General features: G+C 39.2%; 1 protein-coding gene and 1 pseudogene across 4 annotated transcripts in view; one reads left to right on the top strand and one right to left on the bottom strand.

The window, feature by feature from the left end:
• Positions 1-24,101, bottom strand: part of HEATR5A (HEAT repeat containing 5A) — a gene marked incomplete at its 5' end in the record, with an annotated part of 91,344 nt that overhangs the window by 52,902 nt on the left and 14,341 nt on the right. For all 3 annotated transcript variants that reach the window (XM_080931569.1, XM_080931568.1, XM_080931567.1), the window contains 5 exons: positions 2,826-2,935; positions 15,525-15,624; positions 16,599-16,751; positions 20,755-20,866; positions 22,807-23,057. In XM_080931569.1, coding sequence (XP_080787695.1) covers positions 2,826-2,935; positions 15,525-15,624; positions 16,599-16,751; positions 20,755-20,866; positions 22,807-23,057 — 726 coding nt within the window. The remainder of the gene's footprint in view (positions 1-2,825; positions 2,936-15,524; positions 15,625-16,598; positions 16,752-20,754; positions 20,867-22,806; positions 23,058-24,101) is intronic.
• LOC308431977 (non-histone chromosomal protein HMG-14-like) lies at positions 13,311-13,599 on the top strand (annotated as a pseudogene). Its single transcript has one exon. The product of its transcript is annotated as a non-histone chromosomal protein HMG-14-like (transcript).

The following is a 24,101-nucleotide window of genomic DNA, read 5'->3' on the forward strand; positions in this document are numbered from 1 at the left end:
CCCTGGATTTGTTTCTTAAAAAACAACCACCATCACTACCACCACTACACAGCCAGGGTTATTACATATAAAAATTCTGTCAAAACAACAACAAAACCCAAACTAAATTTTTAAAAATTAAATCATGAAGAATTTTATAAATGCCTTAGGACACTTCCACCGTCTCCTCCATCTTCTCTCCAATCTACCCTCCATTCTACCTGCTCAATGTTGTGCCCTTATTAAAAATAAAAATCCATTGAGTCTCTTTAGTGCTACCCATATACTCTTACAATTGATACTCTGGCAATCAACTGGGGTGAGATGAACCTACCGGGGGCTCTTCTGGTAGCTGTCAGTTACCAACAGCTCCTGAGCTAGGGCTGAGGCTTCAGGTCCCGCTCTATGTATGGCTCTGTCCGGCTTGATTCTGTGCAGGTCGTGTGCACACTGTCACAAGCAAAGTGCACTCACATGTGCAACTGCCCTACTGTGTCTAGAAAACAGTTTCCTTCTAGACACCACAGCTCTTGGTGCTCTGTTCCCCTTTCTGATAGGGAACCCAGATTTAAAAAGGATATTTTTTATTATATTATATTTTATTTTATTTGGTCTGTGTGTTTTTGTGTGAGAATGTGCATGTGCCAAGCACAGGTGTAAAGGTCAGAAGATAATGTTGGAAGTCAGTTTTCTCCTTCCAGCATGTGGAGCTGGGGTCAAACTAGAGTCTCCGGGTTGGAAGCAAGTTCCTGCACCCACTGAGGCATCTCTCTGGTCTGACTTTGTTTCCTAAGAAACATCTTGGAGGTGGCTTCAAATATAAAAATGTGTATTATTCCCAATTGCATCACCAAAATTCCATTCTAAGAAAATACAAGTTTAAAAAAATTCAAGATTTTTCTTTCTCCTTCCTACGCTTCAAAGGTAGACTTATGTCACCACTTGTCAGAAAATATACTGTATGTTCTTATTCTTACATTCCTAAATGTTTAAAAATTCTAACCCTGTAATTTTTACTCCAGTGAACAAACTGTAAAGTACAAACCCCAGGAGTTGCTTTGCTGCCGCCCAGGCTTCTAAGCCGTGCAGCACTAAAATGTCCCCAGTGCTGTGATCTGCAGCAAGGCGCCCGTCAGAGGATGAGGGTGGCTCAGACCTGCTAAGCAGGGACTGCCTTTTAGGTCTCTGGTAGAGATGGAACAACATGAAACAAACCTTTGCTTTTTCTTCTAAGAAAAGATCACACCATGTAGTACAGTCTGACCTTGAACTCACACTCTTCCCAATCCTGCTTCTGCCTCACAAATTCAAGGATTACAATGTCAGCCATTAAACTCAGATGACAAATGCATGCATCAATCTTTATCCCACCATTTATATACTCCCCAAGCATTTACCAAGGAAGGAAGATGTAACTAGACCATCACTTTATCCTAGCATAATTGAAGTAATTGCTGTACACTATTTTTTCAAACAGTACTAACATAGCAATGAGTCCACTGATGGCTCCTCAATAACAGTGACAAAATACCACTTCACAATCTTTCCAAGGTCACATGTGAGAGTGAGCACTCTGGTAGGACATACATGGACCCAGAGTTAGTGGGAACAATGCCATTCACATAATTACAAAAGATAGGACAAGCTGTATATTAATTTTCTGAATTAATGTGACATGTTATATTATTTTAATGTGCAAAAAATGTTTCATAGGAAATACAGGATGTAACTTGCATCTTAACACAGTTTAATTATTAAAAAATAACCAGAAGTCCCATAGAATATAAATGTCAAATTTTAACTCCTAGAATAAACAGCTTTAATTATTTAGAGCAGCAACATATTATCTTAAAATCATGTTTTACATCAGGCACAATGGCTCAAATCTGTGATCCTAGCACACAGGAAATACAGGTGGGGGACAAGAGTTCAAGGTCATCCTCTGGTACATAACAAATCTGAAGACAGCTTGGGCCACATGAAATTGTCAAAGAAAAAAAGTAATCTTATTTCTACTACTCACCCCCTGTCCCCCAGACACAGCTCTCAGTAGAGCCCTGCCTATCCTGGAACTAGCTTTGTAAACCAGTCTGGCTTGGAGGTACATCTGCCTCTGCCTCCTGAGGGAAGGTTAAAGGCTTGTGTCATCTACACCCAAGCCCTACAAAGGGAATCTTATCTACTGCAGAATTCCATTAATCCAAAGTTGCTGGGTTTTTTTCACTTAATAAGAGCAAAACTTAGATCATAAACTTTGTAAAATCAACTCTACTTTGGCTGCTCAGCAGTAAACACCTTGGCACTGGCAGAGTTAGGAATATAATATATAAAAATGCAAAAGGAATGTATATAATAAATGCATTCTACAAGGGAACTAGGAAGAATCATATTTATAATACATTTGCACCATAAAATCTATAAACAACAACAAAAAAGCCTCTGTGACTTGTTTTGTGCACAGTAGGGCCACAGGTACTTTCCCCAAGAGAGATGTACGCAAGGTATGGAAAGGTACAAGAACTAGACCCTGTCTTCCTCTTTAGAGGTAGGTTGTATGATGGAATTCACACGAGCCTGGGGCTTATTATGTAGCCCAGGCTGGTCTCAAACGAACAATCTTCCTGCCTCAGCCTCTAAAGGACTAGAATTACAGGTTGTTTGTTGCCACACTTGGCAAAAAAATAGGTTTATAAAATTGCATTGTATTTAGTATCACACAGTGAACGGAGGATTGAGACTGAACTCTAACACCTAAGAAAGAAGGCAGGAAGTGATGCTGCCATCCATTCACTCAGCCAAACAACTACTGATTTCAACAACAAGACATTTTGGTCTAAGGCACATACCTTTGTAGGTCTCAGGAGGTAATGACATTAGTAGTTCATAAAGTCTCTGTCTATAAACTACTGACGGTGTTTTCAAAGAACTTCCATATGTTTTTAATATTGAAGAAATCCTTAAAACAAAAGAAACAGTGTATCTTAAGTGTGTATGTTCTATGAAAATGAACAAGTATGGTACAGGTTGACATATAACATAAGCTAATCAACACTAGTGTTAATTTAAAAACAGGTGGAATTATAAGTCTAAACTGGAGTCTGGGAAGGAAGCTGGGGTAGAGCATTTGCCGACTACACGAGGCCTGAGTTTCATTCCTGGCACCGAAATCAAACAAACCAATCCATCAAACAAAACAACAATAATATATATTTTTAACATTTTTATAAAGGGGAACTAAAAAGTCAAATTTCACTTCAAATGTCACTAAGTATTATTATAACTGAAATCCTATTTTATACTTAGTATAAATTTCAAAAGTTACAACTTGGCATTTGCCAAAACCAAAAATCTATTAGGAAGAAAATTATTCAATAAATAAATAGAGTAAAATCAACACTGGTTCTATTTATAAACTTCAGCTTGATAATCAGGATAAAATAATTTCAAAATCCCACATAAAATACTTTAGTTATAAAAGCTAAGCTAATTTGTGACACTGCTGTGTTTCTTTAAAGCTGGATCAGAAAATTATACTAACATATTAAAAGTATCCTGTTCATATTTGTACTCTTTAAATTAATTATATTTTAAAAGTTCTACATCATTTACTTGGCTTAAATACATAAAATTTAGTTCAGAGAAGTATAGTGTGTTTCTCTAAACTGAGATGAATAGATCAAAATGAGAATCCAGGAAATTATTTTTATTGGTTTTTGCTTCCATGAGAGACAAAATTTGGTTTCTAATTAGCCCATCTACAAAAATACAGAAAAATAAATGTACATAGTACGGGTAAAAGTACAAAACTTGCATAATTAGGCCTGAGAAAGGGACTTTTTAAGGTCAAGCATTCTATATCAATAAAGAAATTAACATTAACTAAAAGTGTGTGTGTGTGTGTGTGTGTGTGTGTGTGTGTGTGTGTGTGTGGTGTAGCCAGTGAGAAGCAGCAATTGGTTAACTCTGACAATCTAAATCTAACCTCTTCGTGTGGTCCTGTACCCTCATGGTGAAGAGACAGAACTTGGTTTCCCAAAAGTTGCTCTCTGATGGTTACTCTCACACATAAATAATAAAAAAATTTAAAAAGACTCAGGGCAGGTAAACAATGCCCACATAAAGACCCCAGGCTAGCTTACACCCATGTAAGCTAAGGACAAAAGCGTGGGGTCTCATTCGAAGGGGTTATGGTTCTAGATCTTTGCGAAAGTATATCAGATTATTTCACTTAATCAATAAAGTATAATTCTAAACTCCAATATATATCTATCTAATTAAGTTATTTTAGAATATAAAAAGCTAGAGAAAATCCTATAGGAAGAAACAGATAAGCTCAAAATCAAGTTGGAAGCTTGGCAGGCTGTCAGCAGACAGGCTAAACAAATAAGCATTAGCCAAGAGAGTACAATGCCATGTGTAAAACTTCTATTTGTTACAGAGAAAATCACAATAAATGTAAAAGAACAGACAAAATGCAATAAATGCTTATCTACAGATTGTATGCTAGACAGTTAGTTTAAGGTTTTAAAAAAGAATGAAAATGTAATCAAAGAGAATGAAGCAGTAAAAGCAAACTTCAACATGAACAAGGCTATTTTTCAGGAAGAGTAGCAGGCAAGTCTCAGTGTGACTCACAGGAAGACAAGAGAAAGCATAATGAAAATGTCTTCAGAATGAGGGGACACCATGGTTACAGAATGCTTTAAGGGTAAGGTTTATAAGATTAGAAAGAACAACTTCATGCTAAAACATCTGAAAATAAAGATGCATTAGGAAAACTTGGAAAAATTTACTTGCCAAATTTTACTTAAACAGAAAAAGAGCATAGAACATCCCCCAAACAGACATTAGAAAGTTAGAAACAAAGAAATGGATTCTGCATTATTTAAAAAAAAAAAAAAAGGTAGGATCCTTCCGGTTTCTGCCTGCACCTGGAGCTGACCTGGAGCCAGAGCTCTCCATACCCAGACTACACTGGGAGAAAGCCAGTCTCACTGGAGTGCTCACACATCTGAGAGCACATGTGAGACCAGCACTTCTGCTCAAATTTCTGGTCTTAGAGGAACCAAGGAGCAGGCTGGGACAGGATCCTCCGGTTTCTATCTGCACTCGAAGATCCTGTGCTACAGCGCTCTATACCCCAGACCCTGCCGGGAGAGAGCTGGTTTCGAAGAAGTGCTGACACTCCTGAGAGCACAGGTAACACTACTTCTGCTCTGAGGGACCCACCTGGAGCCTTCAGGGCCCAGGAACTGAGAAGCAGTTTGGGACAGGATTTTTCTGGTTTCCGTCTATATCCTGTGCTGACCCTATGCCACAGCTCTCCGTACCCAGGCCCTGCTGGGAAAGAGATGAACCCCAGTAGTGCTGACACAGAGGCTTACAGGAAAGTCAAGCCACTGCCAGAATCTGCAAGACCATGTAACACCAGAGATAAGTGGATGGTATGAGGCAAGTCCAAGAACCTAAGCAACAAAAACCAAGGCCACTTGGTATCATCAGAACCAAGTTCCCCAACACATCAAGTACTGGATACCTCAACACACCAGAAAAAAGATTCTGATTTAAAATCACAATTCAGGACGATGTTAGAAGACTTTAAGAAGGTCATAAATAACTCCTTTAAAGAAATACAGGACAACACAGGTAAACAGGTAGAAGCCCTTAAAGAGAAAACAAACAAACAAAAAAACCCCACAAAAATGCCTTAAAGAATTACAGGAAAACACAATCAAACAGGTGAAGGAATTAAAAAAATCATCCAGGATCTAAAAATGAAAAAAGAAACAATAAAGCAATTACAAAGGAAGACAACTCTGGAGATAGAAAATCTAGGAAAGAGGTCAGGAGAGCCCTTAAAGAGAAAACAAACAAACAAAAAAACCCCACAAAAATGCCTTAAAGAATTACAGGAAAACACAATCAAACAGGTGAAGGAATTAAAAAAATCATCCAGGATCTAAAAATGAAAAAAGAAACAATAAAGCAATTACAAAGGAAGATAACTCTGGAGATAGAAAATCTAGGAAAGAGGTCAGGAGTCATAGACACAAACATCACCAACAAAATACAAGAGATGTAAGAGAAAATCTCAGGAGTAGAAAATACCATAGAAAACATTGACATAATAGTCAAAGAAAATGTAAAATGCAAAAAGCTCCTAACCCAAAATATCCAGGAAATCTAGGACACAATGAGAAGATCAAACCTTCTAATAATAGGTATAGAAGAGACCGAAAATTCCCATCTTAAAGGGCAAATAAATATCCTCAACAAAATTATAGAAGAAAATTTTCCTAACCTAAAGAAAGAGATGCCCATGACATACAAGAAGCCTACAGAACCCCAAATAGATTGGACCAGAAAAGAAATTCCTCCTGTCACATAATAGTCAAAACAACAAATGTACAAAACAAGGAAAATATTAAAAACAGTAAGGGAAAAAAGTCAAGTAAAATATGAAGGTAGACCTATCAGAACCACACCAGAATTCTCAATGGAGACTATGAAAGCTAGAAGATCCTAGACAGCTATCATACAGATCCTAAGAGAACACAAATGCCAGCCCAGGCTACTATATCCAGGAAACTCTCAAATTAACATAGATGGAGAAACCAAGATATTTTATGACAAAAGCAAATTTACACAAAATCTGTCCACAAATCCAGCCCTACAAAGGATAAAAGATGGACATCTCCAACGCAAGGAGGGAAACTGCACCCTAGGAAAAGCAAGAACATAATCTTCTTGCAACTAATCCAAAAGAAGGCAGCCACACAAACATAATTCTACTTCTAACAACAAAAATAACAGAAAAAAACAGTCATTGGTCCCTATTACCTCTCGACACCAATGGACTCAATTCCTCAACTAATAGACTGGATACGTAAAGAAGACCCAACATTTTGCTGCATACAGGAAACACACCTCAGTGAGAAAGACAGACACTACCTTAGAATAAAAGGCTGGAAAACATTTCTCTAGGCAAATGGTCCCAAGAAACAAGCTGGAGTAGCCATTCTAATATTGAATCAAATTGAACTTCAACCAAAAGTTCTTTAAAATGATAAGGAAGGACACTTTATACTCATCAAATTCACCAAGATGAAACCAATTCTGAATATTTATGCTCCAAGTGGAAGGGCAACTACATTTATAAAAGAAACCTTATTAAAGCTCAAAGCACACATTGCACCTCACACAATAATAGTGCAGTCAGGAACACTACTCAATTCTTCTATGAAGCCACAATTACGCTTATATCTAGACCACACAAAGACCCAACAAAGAAAGAGAACTTCACACCAATCTCCTTCATGAATATCAATGCAAAAATACTCAATAAAATTGTTGCAAACCAAATCCAAGAACACACCAAAACGATCATCCAGGCTTCATCCCAGGAATGCAAGGATAGTTCAATATATGGAAATCCATCAACAAAATACTTTATATAAACAAACTCAAAGAAAAAACCCCACATGATCATGTCTTTAGATGCTGAGAAATCATTTGACAAAATTCAATACCCCTTCATGTTAAAAGTCTTGGAAAGATCAGGAATCCAAGGCCCATACCTAAACATAGTAAAAGCAACACACAGCAAACCAATAGCCAACATCAAACTAAATGGAGAGAAATTTGAAGCAATCCCACTAAACTCAGGATCTAGACAAGAATGCTCACTCTCTCTACCTATTCAATATAGTAATCAAAGTCTTAACCAGAGCAATTACACAATAAAAGGAGGTCAAAGGAATACAAATCGGAAAGAAATAAGTCAAAATATCACTATTTGCACATGACATGATAGTATTCTTAAATGACCCCAAAAACTCTACCAGAGAACTCCTACAGCTTAAACAACTTTAGCAAAGTGGCTGGATATAAAATTAACTCAAATAAATCAGTAGCTTTCCTCTACTCAAAGGATAAACAGGCTGAGAAAAAATTTAGGGAAACAACACTCTTAACAATAGTCACAAACAATATAAAATACCTTAGTGTGACTCTAACCAAGCAAGTAAAAGATCTGTATGACAAGAACTTCAAGTCTCTGAAGAAAGAAATTGAAGAAGATCTCAGAAGATGAAAAGATCTCCCATGCTCATGAATTTACAGGATTAATATAGTAAAATCAGCCATCTTGCCAAAAGCAATCTATGGGTTCAATGGAATCTCATTCACCACTCCAACTCAATTCTTCATAGAGTTAGAAACAGCAAATTGCACGTTCATTTGGAATAACAAAAAGCCCAGGATATCAAAATGTATTCTCAACAACAAAAGAACTTCTGGGGGAATTAGCACCCCTGACCTCAAGCTGTATTACAAAGCAATAGTGATTAAAAACTGTATGGTTTTGGTACAGAGACACATAGGTGGATCAGTGGAAAAGAATTAAAGACCAGAAATGAACCCACACACCTGTGGTCACTTTATCTTTGACCAAGGAGTTAAAACCATCCAGTGGAAAAAAGACAGCATTTTCAACAAATGGTACTGGTCCAATTGGTTGGTGGTCAACATGTAGAAAAATGCAAATCGATCCATTCTTAACATCCTGTACAAAGCTCAAGTCCATGTGGATCAAGAACCTCCACATAGAAGCAGATAGACTCACACTAAAAGAAAATGGGGAAGAGCCTTGAACACACTGGCACTGGGGAAAATTTCCTAAACAGAACACTAATGGCTTATGCTCTAACATCAAGAATAGACAAATAGGACCTCATAAAATTGCGAAGCTTTTGTAAGGCAAAGGACACTGTCATTAGGACAAAACGGCAACCAACAGAATGAGAAAAGATCTTTGCTAATCCTAAATCTGATAGAGGATTTATATCCAATATATACAAAGAACTCAAGAAGTTAGACTCTAGAGAATCAAACAATCCTATTTAAAAAATGGGTACAGAGCTAAACAAAGACTTCTCAACTGAGGAATATTGAATGGCAAAGAAGCACCAAAAGACATGTTCAACATCCTTAGTCACCAGGGAAATGTAATTCAAAACAATCCTGAGATTCCACCTCAAACCAGTCAGAATGGCTAAATTCAAAAAATCAGGTGACAATATATGCCAGTCAGGATGTGGAGAAAGAGGAACATTCCTTTATTGATGGTGGGATTGCAAGCTGGTATGACCACTCTGGAAATCTGTCTGGAGGTTCCTCAGAAAACTGGACATAGTGCTACCTGAGGGCCCAGCTATACCACTCCTGGGCATATACCCAAAAGATGCTCTAACATATAACAAGAACACATGCTCCACTATGTTCATAGCAGCCTTATTTATAATAGTCAGAAGCTGGAAAGAACCCAGATGTCCTTCAACAGAGGACTGGATACAGAAAATGTGGTACATTTACACAATGGAGTACTACTCAGCTATTAAAAACATATTACTCAGATATTAAAAACAATGACTTCATGAAATTCTTAAGCAAATGAATGGAATTAGAAAATATCCTTAGTGAGGTGACCCAATCACAAAATAACCACACATGGTATGTACTCACTGTTAAGTGGATATTAGTCTAAAAGCTCAAATTACCCCAGATACAATTCACTGACCACATGAAGCTCAAAAAGAAGGAAGGTGAGAATGTGGATGCTTTAGTCCTTCTTAGAAGGAGGAACAAAAATAACTATAGGAGTAAATTGGGAAACAAAGTCTGAAGCAGAGACTGTTCAAAGTTCATCTAGACAGAGACTGCCCCACCTGGAGATCCAGCCCATATACAGCTACCAAACCCAGACACACCTGCTGATCCACAGAAGTACAGGAGCCTGATAGAGCTGTCACCTGAGAGGCTCTGCCAGATTATGACAAATACAGAGGGAGATGCTCACAGCCAACTACTGAACTGAGAACAGGGTCCCCAATGGAGGAGTTAGAGAAAGGACTGAAGGAGCTGTAGGGGTTTGCAACCCCTTAAGAACAACAATTCTAACCAACCAGAGCTCCCAGGGACTAAACCACAATCCAAAGGGTACAAATGGACGGACCTATGGCCCCAGCTGCATATGTAGCTGAGGATGGCCTTGTTGAGCATCAACGAGAAGAGAAGCCCTTGGTTCTGCCAAAGCTTGATTTCCCAGTGTAGGGGAATGTCAGGGCGGGGAGGTGGGAAGGAGTAGTTGGGTGAGGCACCTATATAGAAGCAGGAGCAGGAGGGATGGGATAGGGCATTTATTATGGATGGAAAACCAGGAAAGGGATTAACATTTGAAATGTAAATAAATATATTCAATAAAAAAAGGCCCCCTGCAAAAAATTTAGGTAGAAATTTTAAGCATGGTCTATCAGAAAGTTTCACATGGCAGATCACTTTAACCACACAGACACTCTCCTTGATGAATCCTTATTCTATGAGGTTAATAATTTTAATGCTTCATGAGAAAGTATAAGAAAAAGAGAAATAGGACATCTCATCTATGAATATACCTAAAGAAACCTATAACAAAACCACAGGTAGAAATTTACAAAACTAATCAATATGTTTCTTAAAGTGTATCACATTAAACAATTCAATATACATAAAAATCTTCTCATATCAAAAAATAAATAATACAAAACCCATGGCCTAACAGCATGTACTTTAAAAATCTACAGCAAATATCACTGCCAAGAATAAAATATCAGAAGTGCCCCTTGAAAGCCTTCTCTTCAGGATTCTTGTCGGTTTATTTTTTGAGAGGCCCCAAGCTGGCTGCAAATGTGTGCTCAGTCAAATGTTGGGATTACAAGTGTGTGTTCATCACATCTGGCTTTTTAAAGTTGAGGTGAGGTGTTATGTTTCTAGGCTTGACTCAAACAGCTCTCTAGTCCCAACCTCCTGAGGAGCGGAGACAATATGCATGTTCACGGCACGTGAATTCCATGCAGTTGTTTTGTTTGTTTTGCTTTGTTTTTTAATTTTTAAAAAGGATTCATGTGTATGGGTGTTTGGTCTGTGTACCTGGTGCACATGCCTGATACTTATGGAGGCCAGAGAGGCCCTCCAGCATCAGGAACTGAAGTTATAGATAGCTGGGAGCTACTGTGGGTGCTGGGAACTGAACCTCAGCCTGGGGAAGAGTGCTTTGAGCCACTAAGCTGTCTCTCTATCCTATTTATATGCTTTTTTGAGACAGAATCTCAACTCTGTAGCCCAGGATAACCTGCAAGTTTCTTTGTAGCCCACATTGGTTTTGAATTTGTGATTATTTTGCCTCCAAGTGCTGGAAATAGGAGTGCTGTACTAAAATCAGTTTCTCTGCAGTTGTAAAATGTACTTATAGAATAAATACTTAAGAGACAGGAAGATGAATAAATAAGGACCGTGAGGAGAAAAATGTCTAGATCTACAATGGAATTATGTGTGTCCCTGTGTGTTAGCACATGTGGTAGTGTACCTACATGTGCATACATGACTATGTAGAGACCCAAAGCTGATTATCAATTGTTTTCTTACAAAGCTCAGGGGTCCCCATCTCTGCCTCCCGAGTGCTGGGGTTACAGGCAGTCCTGTGCCTGCCTAGCTTCCAATGGGCTCAGAGGATCCACAGTCTGGATCTTATGCTTATACAGCAAAAATGCCTTTGAGGCATCTTTTCCCTACACATTAAATGTTAACATAGAAGCATCTAGCAGGGTGGTTGGAGAAGAAATGAGTTACATTCTTACAGAGTGGTAATGAAGAGATCATATATACACCACACACCATGTATTCTTATAACCACCACAACAAAAGTATAGTACCTAACAACTGTGTCTTTAAAAGTAAAACATCTTTATCTTGTAAGATACCTTGATAACAGAGAAAAATCATGTTTATAGTATTACAAAAATTTAAATTTTTTTCAAATTTATATAGACTCAGTTACAAACAAAAATTCAACAGGAAATGCTCCAAAGTACAAGAATGCTAAAAACATCAGGTCAGATGCTTGCTCTAAGAGTGCAGTGCACTTTAAAGATGTGTGTTGGCACAGAGACAGGCAAGCAGATCAAATGGCAGCAGTGAGGGTCACAGAATGCATAAGTCAGTTTAGGGATGTAATATGTCAGACTGTGAAAGTAGAGCACAAGACCAGGATATATGAGTGAGTGAGAGAGAGAGTGAGAGAGTGAGAGAGAGAGAGAGAGAGAGAGAGAGAGAGAGAGAGAGAGAGAGAGAGAGAGAAAGGTGTCTTGGTCTAGTTTCAATTTTTGTTCCTGAAAACTCATGTATTGAATACTTACTTAATTCCTGACTTTTTTGGCAGCAGATGTACCATCCAGAATAAGGACGGCTTCAGCCACATCTGCAAACACTAGGAGCATCCAGGTGCTGGGGAAATGCTAGTGTTTTGTCGCTAAAGTCATTTGACAAGGTTTAGCCAGGTGACTTTGAGGAAGCTATTCGGATCCACAGCTTCTGCCACTAACCTCAAAAAACTGTGAGAGCTAATAAAGACAAAACAAGAAGGGAAGTCTCTCTACTGTTGACATGGCAGACTTCTGCAAAAGTCCAGAGGACACAGCCTTGACTGTCCTAAAACTCACTGTGTAGACCAGGATGGCCTCGAATTCTGCCTGCCTCTGAGTTCTGGGATTAAAGTGTGCACCACAGCCAACCACCCTACAAAGTTCAATTTCTCCCCCTAGGTTGTTTGTTTGTTTGTTTGTTTTTGTTTTAGCCTTGCTTGCCAGGAACTAGCCATGTAGACCAGGGTGGTTTGAGCTCAGAGTTCCTTCTGTCTCTACTTTCCTGCAATCACATCATGCCTCAGCACTTCTGGCTCCAAATTCTTCAGTAGACGAGGTGAGAGAAGATTAAATGTATCCTGATGGCTTGCAGCTATACAGAGGTAGTTCATTAAATGCTATCTATCTATTAAGCCCAACGAAGTAAATTAATAAAATATATTGTCAATTCAATACTGTTGGAAGGATGGGCCCTCTGCCTTTGCCCTCATGAATGATTAATGACTTCATAGAATTGTTTGACAAAGACAGTTTGGTTCCCTTCTGTCTCTGTGACTCTTCTGGTACATGAGGACAAAAATCCACCCTCTCCAAAAGATGGAAAAATAAGGTGCCATGTTGGAGATGGGCAGCAGGCTCTTACCAGACAGCACTCTGCCAGCACCTTGATCTTAGACTCTCAGTCTCCAGAACAGCATGTATACATTTCTGTTGTATCAATCAACAGTGTTTTGTTTCAGCAGTATATAGACAGACTTCTACCTCACTCTAAGTAGAAAAATCAACTTAAGGTGGATTAAAGATGCAAACATAAGGCGACGGGTCGCAGCAGTTCATGTGGTGGTGGCTAGGCAGTGGCAGCTCCGCGCCGCCACAATGCCCAAGAAGGTTAGCACGGATGGAGCGGCGAAGGCGGAGCCCAAGGGCTGCTCCGAGAGGCTGTTGGCCAAGCCCGCCCCAGCCAAGGTGGACACGAAGCCGGAAAAAGGCCGCGGGAAAGGATAAAGCAGCAGACAAAAAAGTGCAGATAAAAGGGAAGAGGGGAGCGAAGGGCAAACAGGCTGAAGTGGCTGACCAGCAAACTACAGATTTGCCTGCAGAAAATGGAGAGACGGAAAACAAGAGTCCAGCATCTGAAGAAGAGAAAGAAGCCAAGTCCGACTAAGCACCCATCGCGTCTGTCAGTGGTCCCTGCCTCCCTTCTTGTACAATCCAGAGGAATATTTTTATCAACTATTTTGTGTAAGTGCGAGTTTTTTAGTAGCTCTAGAAACATTTTTAAAAGGTGAAGGAATCCCAACTCATCCCATTTTTTAAGTGTAAATGGTTTTTTTAAGAAGTTAAAAAATCATTTGCTGTTTGTTTATTTTTGGGTACAACCAGAAAATAGCAGGATACTGAATCACGAGAGGCTGTGACTGTCTCGGGGTCACCATAACATTCCGTAGAGGGGGCTAGTTTTATATCCTACAGTACAAAGCATACTAAAGGGCAGTTTGGGGTCTCAGTCATGTATTCGTGTCTGGAATATTTTCCGTGATATCTGGTCCCGTGTTTCTAGTAGAACCATTTTGTAAGAAAACCAGTCTTTGGTCCTTGCCCTGTCAGAACTTCGATGCCTGTGGTTGTGGCAGTCCACTTTCCTAACATTTGTAACAATGTTCTGTGAAAGATGGAAATTTTGAGTGTGTTCTGTGTGTGGCATAAAATTGTGAGTCGGTACTGAGGATTATGAACATTTGGTTGTTATGTAAGGTCTTAGGGAAACTTGCAGCTCTTCATTTGTGTACATGAATACAAATACTCTTCAGAGTTTGGGTACTTGTGATAAGAATTGGAATGTCTGTGTACTCTGCTCCTCAACCAATAAAATCTCAGTTATGAAAAAAAAGATGCAAACATAAAAGAGAAAACTTGAAATATAAGAAAATCAAAGCAAAAATATACAAGATGAAGACTGGGAGTGGTGGCGCACACCTCGGATCCCAGAACTTGAGAGGAAAGGTAGGTGGATCTCTGTGAGTTCAAGTCAGACTGGTCACACAGAGTTCTAAGACAGCCAGGTCTACATAGACAGACTGTTTAAAAACAAAACCAAACAAACGAAAAACCGAAACAACTCTTCCCTTCCCAAAAAACTCCAACACTAACCAAAAAAGATGTTTGAGAGCACATTAATTAGAAGAAGATACGTTATTATCTTAATGGACAGCAATAGTATTGCTAATATGTAATGAGTCTTATAAGTCATTAAAAGGACAAACAACCCGAGAGAAAGCTATCAGATGGAAGGCATGTCTACTGCTTATGCTCTGGTTTGTGTTAAACAAGATAACCGTCCTCCTCCGTCTATCAGACGCTGCACCACAGCCACAGCCTTTACCCATCCTGCACTGTGTATGAGTCCTGCTGAGCTGTAAGAGCTGAGCAATTTCAATGCAGATCTGAACGCCTATAACATTTAAAATATTACTGTGGCCCTTAATGTTTGTAGCCAATGCTCTAACCATGCTTTATTCAATGCTGTTCATAATCATATTTACAGGCTATTCCTTAAATGCATTTTTCTTTATACATAAAGTAGCATATCATAAAAAAACATTTTGAAAGAATGCTCTCTATACCTTATTAATTGGAAATTAGTGCTTATATTTGTAAATTACACATACACACAAATAAAAAAGTATTGGCTTTTTCCTGTGTTTTATCAGACAAATGATGAATCAACCTCTAAGAACTAAAAACACACAAAAACCTGTATGTGTTAACAAGCATCTAGTTCTTAGGAACATAGAACAACACTAACAAACCAATACAATGCATACCTGCAAAGGTTAGCAGGTTTGGGATTTAATTTCTTGTTAAAACTGCCTGTATGTAAGGTATATTATTCACCAAGTAATTTCCTTCCCTTTTAATATGCATTTTCTCTAGCCTAAAAAAAAAGAAGAAAAGTCACATATCTAAACGATTGCCTTCCTCTGTAAGAGGAATCAACTGTATTGGCTTGCCTTATCAGTATATCTAAGGAATTACAGAGGTAACTAACTGCTGTTAGAAAACTCTACCGTCTGAACAACTGATCCTTACTGAGTCAGCAGGTCCACAGCACAGGGAAGTGGCGGCAGAAGACGCTGGATGACTTCCTCAGTCAGGAGATCACCACAGTGGGAAATGAAACTCTTGACAGCTGGAAACGAGAACAGACACTTACTCCCTGTGTCCCCAGTCACAACATTAAGTATAGCATCAGCAATGTCACAAAGAGTGTCCAAAACAAAAAATATTTTAACATTCTAATGATTAAAAAGGTAGCTAATATCTTTCATCTTTAACTATATTTTTCAAGAATTTCCTGGGATTGCTAAGAGATGAATAAATTAACAAAACGTTGTTGCCCAAGGTTGTACTTAGCCCTTGAGATTAAAAGCTTAAAAATGAAAAAGAAATCAAAGTCGGGCATGATGGCCCAAACATCTAATACCAGCATTTGAGAGGCAGGCTGATCTGTTTATACAATGAGTTCTAGGACAACCAGACCTTTCATCTCAATTTTAAAACAAGAAAGAAAAGAAACAAAGAAAAGAAATCAGAGAGATGACTGCTCACTACTTCTGCAGAAACGTGCAGACTCCAGCCAGGGAAGGAGTTTACAGTTTACAGACAACTGAGACTGAGTAAAAATAGTTTAGACTAAGTGTCAGGTTGAAATTAATTATTTTTCTTCTTAAGGGTAAAATTCATTGAAAAAACAACCATGTGCTCCCTGTTCTTTCTAAGAAAGCCATTTTTCCTTAGTTCAAACTAATATTGAAAAATTATTGTCAAGCCTACATACTCTGTCACACACACTTAGTGGGAACCGCACTACTCCAGGGCTAATTAAATCAAATTCTCACTATTTCTGAAGAGAGGAATGAATATCTACTTCAAGCAGTCTTGTTGGTTTCCATCTGGCCTGAATCTAATGAAGCATGTAGTAATTAGTCTAAAAATGCAGCTCTCAGACTTGGCTTGGTACCATTCAGAGTTATTACCACTAACTGATTACACTCAGGTATGGAAACACAAGTCAGATCCCTGTCCCCTTATACTAAATGAAACCTACAGATCATACAAAGGGTGAAGGAAGGCCAGGGAGAAGAGAGATAGCAGCCAACCTACCACAGAGAGCACCAGCTCGGCCTTCCAGGGTTACTTGCCAGGTAAACAAATCGCCTCGGCTTTTTTCTGTTTCTAGATCTTTGGGAGACACTGGAAAGACACACTTCCACAGCAGCAGAACTCGAGCGAGGTGATGACTGACCACTGCAGGACCTGCAAAGACAACCTAAGGTGACTCTTTAAAGCTTGACTAGAAGCAAGTATGTCTCTCTTAAGATGAAAATGTTTTAATTCCCAACTGCAATGTTTTCTATCTTCTGGATTCAAATGAATGACTAGTAAATGTTGCAGCACAGAAAAAGAAATAGGAATTGAACAGCAAAGCCTGGGTTGGGGTGTCAGCTTCTAGCTACTGTGTCTCCTGTGACAAAATGAATTTCAGTGTACTTGAAAAAATTGAGAAGTAGCACATAAATGGAAGGCACAATTGCTATGGCAACAAGTAACATTCTAACACTCCAGAATAGCTTTTATTTTTTAGTAATGTGCACACAGGTATGTCTGTGTTTCCGTATGCATATAAGTGAAGTTGCCCAAGGAAGCTAGAAGAGATTGTTGGCTCCTTAAAGCTGGAGTTACAGGTGGTGACTATGGGAGCTGGAGCGCACACTCAGGTCCTCTGCAAGAGCAGTTCTTGTGTGCTGTTAAAGGCTAAGCCATCTCTCCAGCCCCATAACTTCTTTTGCCTCATTCTTCTAAATGCTACTATTAGAGGTTTATGGTAATGCATCTGGCTCTTAAATTTGACTACTTCAGTTTTTTTGTTTACAAAAAAATTTTAACTTATTTTTATGTATGTGAGTGCTTTGCTTCTATGTATATACGTGCACCATGTAAGTCTGTAGAGATCAGATCTGCCAGAACTGGAGTACACTGGCTAGTTTTGTCAGCTTGACACAGGTAGTCATTTGGAGAGAAACCTAAATTGAGAAAATTGCCCCCACCAGCCCAGCTCGTAGTGCATTTTCTTGATTGATGATGATTGGTATGGGAGGTGGTGCCAGACAGGACACCTAGTGGTCCTGAGTGCTGTAAGAAAGCAGGCTAAACCAGTAAGTAGCACTCCTCCATGGCCTCCACAAATGACTACCTACAAGAACAAACAAGTGCTCTTAGCCTCCGAGCCACCTCTCTAGCCTGTCTATTTTTTGAGGTACACATTGGAGCTCGGGCTGGCCTGGAACTCATGATCCTCCTGCTTTAGCCTCCCAGTGCTAAGATGACAGGTAGGTAGAAACCACAATCCAAGCTTATCACTGTTAACATCTGATGACAACTTGTTCCAGGTCAGAATTCAGAAGCAATAAAAGGCACTGTAGAGGGCTGGTGAGACAGCTCAGCAGGTAGAGGTGCTTGATACACAACAACACAAGACCTGTTCCAGAGGACCAACTTGAAAAAGTTGTTTTCTGACTTCCACAGATGTGCACTCCCTCATAGTAATAAATAAAGTGAAAAAAATTTAAAAGGCAATATACAATATTACCATTTAAAAGCAAAACAAAGTAAAATACCCCAAGAAGCAAAAAACTAAATAGCACTCCTCCAAACACGTTTTCTTCCCAAACAGTTTCTTTTTAATTGAGTTGTGGGTGTGCATTCCCTTCACTCCATACCTCTCTTGGAACTGTGCAGTATGGGGAACTGCAACAGGCCTTCGGGGAGACGTGTGGGGGAGGCCTGAGTAGGATAATTCTGGTTCTGCCCACTTAGATATGCAAACTTGGGTGAATAACTTAACTTTTTTGTCCTTAGTTTCCTCATTTTTAATACGAGAAATACCAGTATTTCCCTCATAGGATAGTTTCTGAGACTTACAGATTCACATAGACAGTAGTACTGGCTTGAGGTCGGCATTTATCCAATGTCTCCTGTGCAACTGTTGTTGTTGTTGTTTGGTATTTTGCATTTTTTTTTGTCTTTTTGAGAGTCTATGTTATGTTAGCATGTAAAGAGCTTGGCATGGAGTCTGTAACCAGCTGGAGAGGGAATGAGTAAGCTCCAGACTCAATGACACACTGTTCCTAAGGACACAGTGGAGACTCTAACAGAGATGCCAGGTGGCAACAGTGTATCTACACTCAGTCCCCCTCTCCTACATGTGCATCTACACAAACACACATACACTCCAACAAACACAGAGGGAAAGGGGAGTGGGATGGGGACACTCAACAATACACATAAAATAGAGCCTAAGAAAACACAGTAATTAAATATTCATAAGAAGTGAAAATTTTTATATAGTGATTATAAAATGTACAAGCCTCTGTTTCTCTCTCTGCCTCTCTCTCTCTCTGACATAAGCTCTTTTTCACTAGCCCAGGCCAACCTCAAATATGTATGTAATCCTCCTCTGCAACCATGCCAGGCTTACTCTTTTTGTGAAGGAAAAGAGCACTGGACAGCCTTCCAGTGCATTGGATGTAAAAGGTTTTATCAAGATAGTGAATTGACTGGGGCAAGAGAGAAAACTCAGGGGTTAAAGAGTTCCTATTGTACCAGCATGGGGATTGGAATTTGGGTCCCAGGACCCATGTAAGAGATGAGGGTGTCCCCATGGTATATACTACAACACTGAGTGCCATGGAAAAGGAGAAACATCAGGGTTTACTGACTGCTGGCTTACCAAAACCAACCATCCAACCAAACAATCAAACACATTAAAAACCCCACAAGCTCCATGTTCAAAAAGATACTGACTTAAACGAAATAGAGGAAAACACCTGAAATCCTCTGAAGTCTTCCACTTTGAATACACACACACATACACACATCCATAGGTATGTACCACTCCCAACACAAATACTAACAAGTTCATGGGGGAGGGGCCTGGACAGGTGGCTCAGTGGTTAAAAGCACTGGCTGCTCTTCCAAAGGGTCCAGATTCTGTTCCCAGCACTTAACATGGCAGTTCATATCCACCTGTAATTTCAGTTCTAGGAGATTTAACACCCTTTTCTGTCTTCTGTACGCATCAAGCATGCATATGTTACACAGATATCTGCATGCAAAGTGCCTATACACAAAAAAGAAAAAATAAATCTGCACAAAAATTAAAATTTTCAGTTAACCCATCAGCATCATCAATATGGCAAGCAAAAGATGAGAGCCACCATACTGCCAAATAAAGATCTACTCTAGACAGCTACCGTGAGCACCTCAGACTGCCTGAGCCACACCACATGTCCTACCACTTCTCCGCTCAGACTACATAAGTAGGTGTCAAACAAAAACAAAACAAAATAAAACAAAATAAGCCCATGTTACATAGCAAGCCAGGTGAACCTGATTCAATCAATTCTTTAGTTTGGAAAGTTTCTTCAATACCTTTAAAATTATTAGAACTGTTTCTTCCTAAAGATTATTTATGTAAGCTCTTTTTATATCAAATGAGTTTCTATCTACAAAGACTCATTACCTAGGCTCAGCAGTTATTTCATATCCTTCCACTAACTCCCAGAAGAAACTAAAATATAATTGTGATAAAGCAGTAAAATTGAAAATCTCATAGTTACTGGGTATAAGCAGCCATGCTCACAAAGCAATTACTGATTTTTTAGTAACAGAACTTGAGTGAGCTCCATTTCCTTAACACTGCACAGAACCTCACTAAGAGCTAGGAATCTGAAAACAGCTACAGAGGTGGATCTGCAAGGCCATCAGAGGGTTTCTTGCCTATCCTTATAGCTGCAGAAAACTTATAAAGATGGACATGAATGATTTTAGGACCTCTCTGAATGATTTTAAGCTTGAAAAATGATCAAATGTGTCTATCCTACTTATGGCTTATAATTTAGTTTAGAAGAAAAACCAGCAGATACCTGCAAATACTTTTAAGAAGTAAAGTTAGTAAATGCTCACTTGGTTTCTTGTTTGATGGAGATAAGATCACCCTATGTCACCCAGGTTGATATTCTAGGCTGAAGTGACTGGTTTGTGTCAGGGTATCTTTTGGTGGTGTTCTTTGTGACAGCCATGGCTGTCCTTGAACTCAGGAAGTTGTCCACCTATGCATCCTGAGTGCCAGAATCAAAGGCTAGCCCGACCCGACCAGGACATCTTCTTAGAGCCAATGTAAGAATACATACTTAAGCAACCTTTTGATCCAGAGGCACAATTTATTCATTAACATGGAAACCCTCAGAAGAACTGTTACCTAGCGTCATGAGAGCACCAATCAATAGCCATCCCGCTTGTGTGCGCTGAAGTGACAGGCGACTGTTTTGGGCAGCGGAACACAGCAAATCCTCTGCTAATGTCATGATAATCTGCTTGTGTACAGAACAAAACAAAAATCAGCTTACAAATTAAGTCAAATGAAGGAAACTAATTACAATCTCTTGGAAGACTTGCTCTGACATAAAATAAATTACAACCATGGCTAACTGTACAGGCTACATGATAGGGCAGTATCACACAAGAAACTATAAACAAGTAAGTTTTCAAGGTTAAAAACCAGTTATTCAGACTTTAGCTATCCAGGATTCATTTATTTCGCTCTAAGCAATTAACCTTTTAGGTCAGTAATCACCAGAAAAAAGAATCATTATGGAAGTTTCCCTTTGTAAAATTCTATATACAAACTTGATACTTTAAGGGTTCATAATGGTCTTCCCAAAAGCAGTGGAGCAGGATTCCATAATGTGTTACATTTTAAAAGTCTCTAAAATAGATGGTGTAAACAATAGAGAAATAACAAGGTATTTCAAATGTATGCATCCTGTGTTTATATAGGAAGATGTCTGAATCTGAGAGAGCAGTCACCAAGCACCCTGGGCAGTGAGAGGAGTAGGCGCCCCACAGGCGCTTCCTAAAGGAGGCAGCAATGCTAACACAGTTTACAGAGTTACAGGTGACACTCAGAAAAACAAAGGACAAAACAACCATTTTAGCCAAATTAGGACAAGCTGGCATCTTCTCAGAAGAAATTTCACACATGGGGTCAGAATTAATGAGAGTCGAGAACAAAATTAAATCATCAATACACAATGGTAACATGCTAGCTCTGACTATAACTGAAAGGGTGGCAGGAAGGAGAAATGGTTTGGCAGTTAAGAACACCTGCTGCTCTTGCAGAGAACCCATGTTCAGTTCTCAGCACTCACATGGTGGCTCACAATTATCTGTGATTACAGTTTCATGAGCTCCGATACCCTTTTCTGACCTCCCTGGGTACTAGGCATGTATGCAGTACACACTCAGGCAAAATACTCATACAAATAAGATTAAAACAAGCAAGCAAACAAAAAAGAAAACCAAAGGACTTCCTCAACTTGTCAACCAGTTTATTACAACACTGATAATATGAAAATATTTAGATTTGACATTGTTGTAAAGAATATCATATAAAGCTGTCCACAGAACTCTTTGATTTCTTTTGGTGGGGAGGTAGAAAAGGCATTTAGAGTCTCAGTGTTGTCACAAGAGTACTATCTATTCTGGCTAACTACTGCTTCTAGTCATTTCTAGTAGAAAGAATAAATAGTATTTATTTTGAAAAAATAAAATTGAGTTCATAGTGATAATTTCAACTTAACATATGGGCTTTTATTTAACTTTCTCAATTCTCAATTACTGCTTTTTTTCCTTTATGTAGAAAAAATCTCTCTATTTTATACAATTACATGTAAATTATTTCAGAAGTAACAACACCAATAATGACAATAACTGTAAGTTTATTAAATTACACTCAGGTTTTTTTCTTAAGGCCCTTGAATTTTTTTTTTTTTTTTTTTGGAAACAGGGTTCCACTAAATAGTCCAGGTCACTCTCCAACTCCTGATCCTCTTGCCTCAGCCTCTAAAAAAATGGGCTTAAAAACTGAGAGCAGACCAGATTATCCTGGTATTTTAGAAGGCAAAGATATATGTAGCATAAGGAGAAACCAGAGTATGCAGTGTGATTTTAAATAGACTTCTATGGCAAAGCTAGATACGCTGCAAATTCTGTTATCCTACAGAGAGCCTTCTAGTAGAAGCACAGGAAGGACCTTCTCCCCACCCCAAGCATGACTCCATCTGTGGAGCACACCTTGAGAAAAGTGAGGACAACCATCATTGCTCAGAGACTGTGTGGCCAGTGTTCATCACACAAAGAATACTCAGGTGACATGCTGCTGTCCCACATGGCTTTAACTGGGCGGCATACCACTAGCAACCCACTTCACAAAAACCTGAACACACCATTGCACAGAGAATGAAATCATTACCTTGCTCTTTCCATGAGGAATTCCCAAAGGACAGTGTGTCACTGCACCTAGCAAGGCTGCCACAGCAAAACTAAATCCAGTCACTGCTTCCGGTGAAGACTTCAGTATCGTAAGCCGTTCTAGGCAACGATCTAAGAGAGGTGTCAGATAAGAAGGCAACGCCACAGCAATGCAGTGCAAGCACCAGGCTGCAGCCAGTCGAACAGAAATGCTGGGGTGCAGAACCACGGAAATGACACTGTCCAGAAGGCCTGGAAGGACAGAGAAAAACAGATGACTCATGTATACAGACAGAACTCAATTAAGCCAGAAGACAGTCATAACAAAGGATAGCCACCTGCATATAAAATATACTACTTCTATGAGAAGCCGAATTCCAATGAAAGAAATGAAACTAAATTGTGTTTTGGTTTTCAATGTAGAGCTCTCTTCTAGTATTATTTCATGAAAATGAGCTTAAGCTATGTCCAATACACAAATGGAAAATTTTGTTTCTAGTGATTTTTGCATTTTACCTTGAGATGGTTAGTAATTAAGCATTATATTAGAAACTAAAATTGCCAATACAAAATAAAACCACCTTTAAAAAGTCATGCCTTGCCCTAACCCTTTCTTAAAGAAAGCTCATTTTAATTAGTTTTAGTTGCGTCTGTGCTGAGTACGGATGTGCACAGAGGACAGAGGCACTGGACCCCAGCTGGAGTTACAGGCAGCTCTGAGCTGCTGACCTTTGAGCTGGAGATCGTGCTCTTGACCTGCAGCTTATCGCTCCTATAGAAAAACCTCTCTAGCACATTACAGATATGGTAATACACTTCTTTTTTTCTTTTGTTTTTTTTTATTAGATACTCTGTATTTACATTTGAGATGTTATCGCTCCCCCCACCCCCTACCCCCTCTATTTGCCTTCACAAAGGTGAACTCCCTCCTAATCACCCTCTCTACCTCATTGCCTTGGCATTCCCCTACACTGGGAAAACATGCCCTCCCTGGACCAAAGGCCTCTTCTCACATTGATGCTAGACGCTGCTATCTTCAGCTACATATGCAACTGGATCGATAGGTCTCTCAATGTGTGCACAAAGGTTGGTGTTTTAGTCCATGGGAGTTTTGGAGGGATTGGTTGGTTGATAATATTGCTCTTCCCATAAAGTTGCAACGCCTTTCAGCTCCTTCAGTCCTTTCTTTAGCACCCTCATTGGGGCCCAAGTGTTCAGTTCAATGGTTAGGAGCAGGCATACACAGCTGTATCTGTATGACTCTGGCATAGTCCCTGAGGAGGCATCTCTATCTGG

This window comes from Micromys minutus, assembly GCF_963924665.1.
Source record: "Micromys minutus genome assembly, chromosome: 1".
NCBI lineage: Eukaryota > Metazoa > Chordata > Mammalia > Rodentia > Muridae > Micromys > Micromys minutus.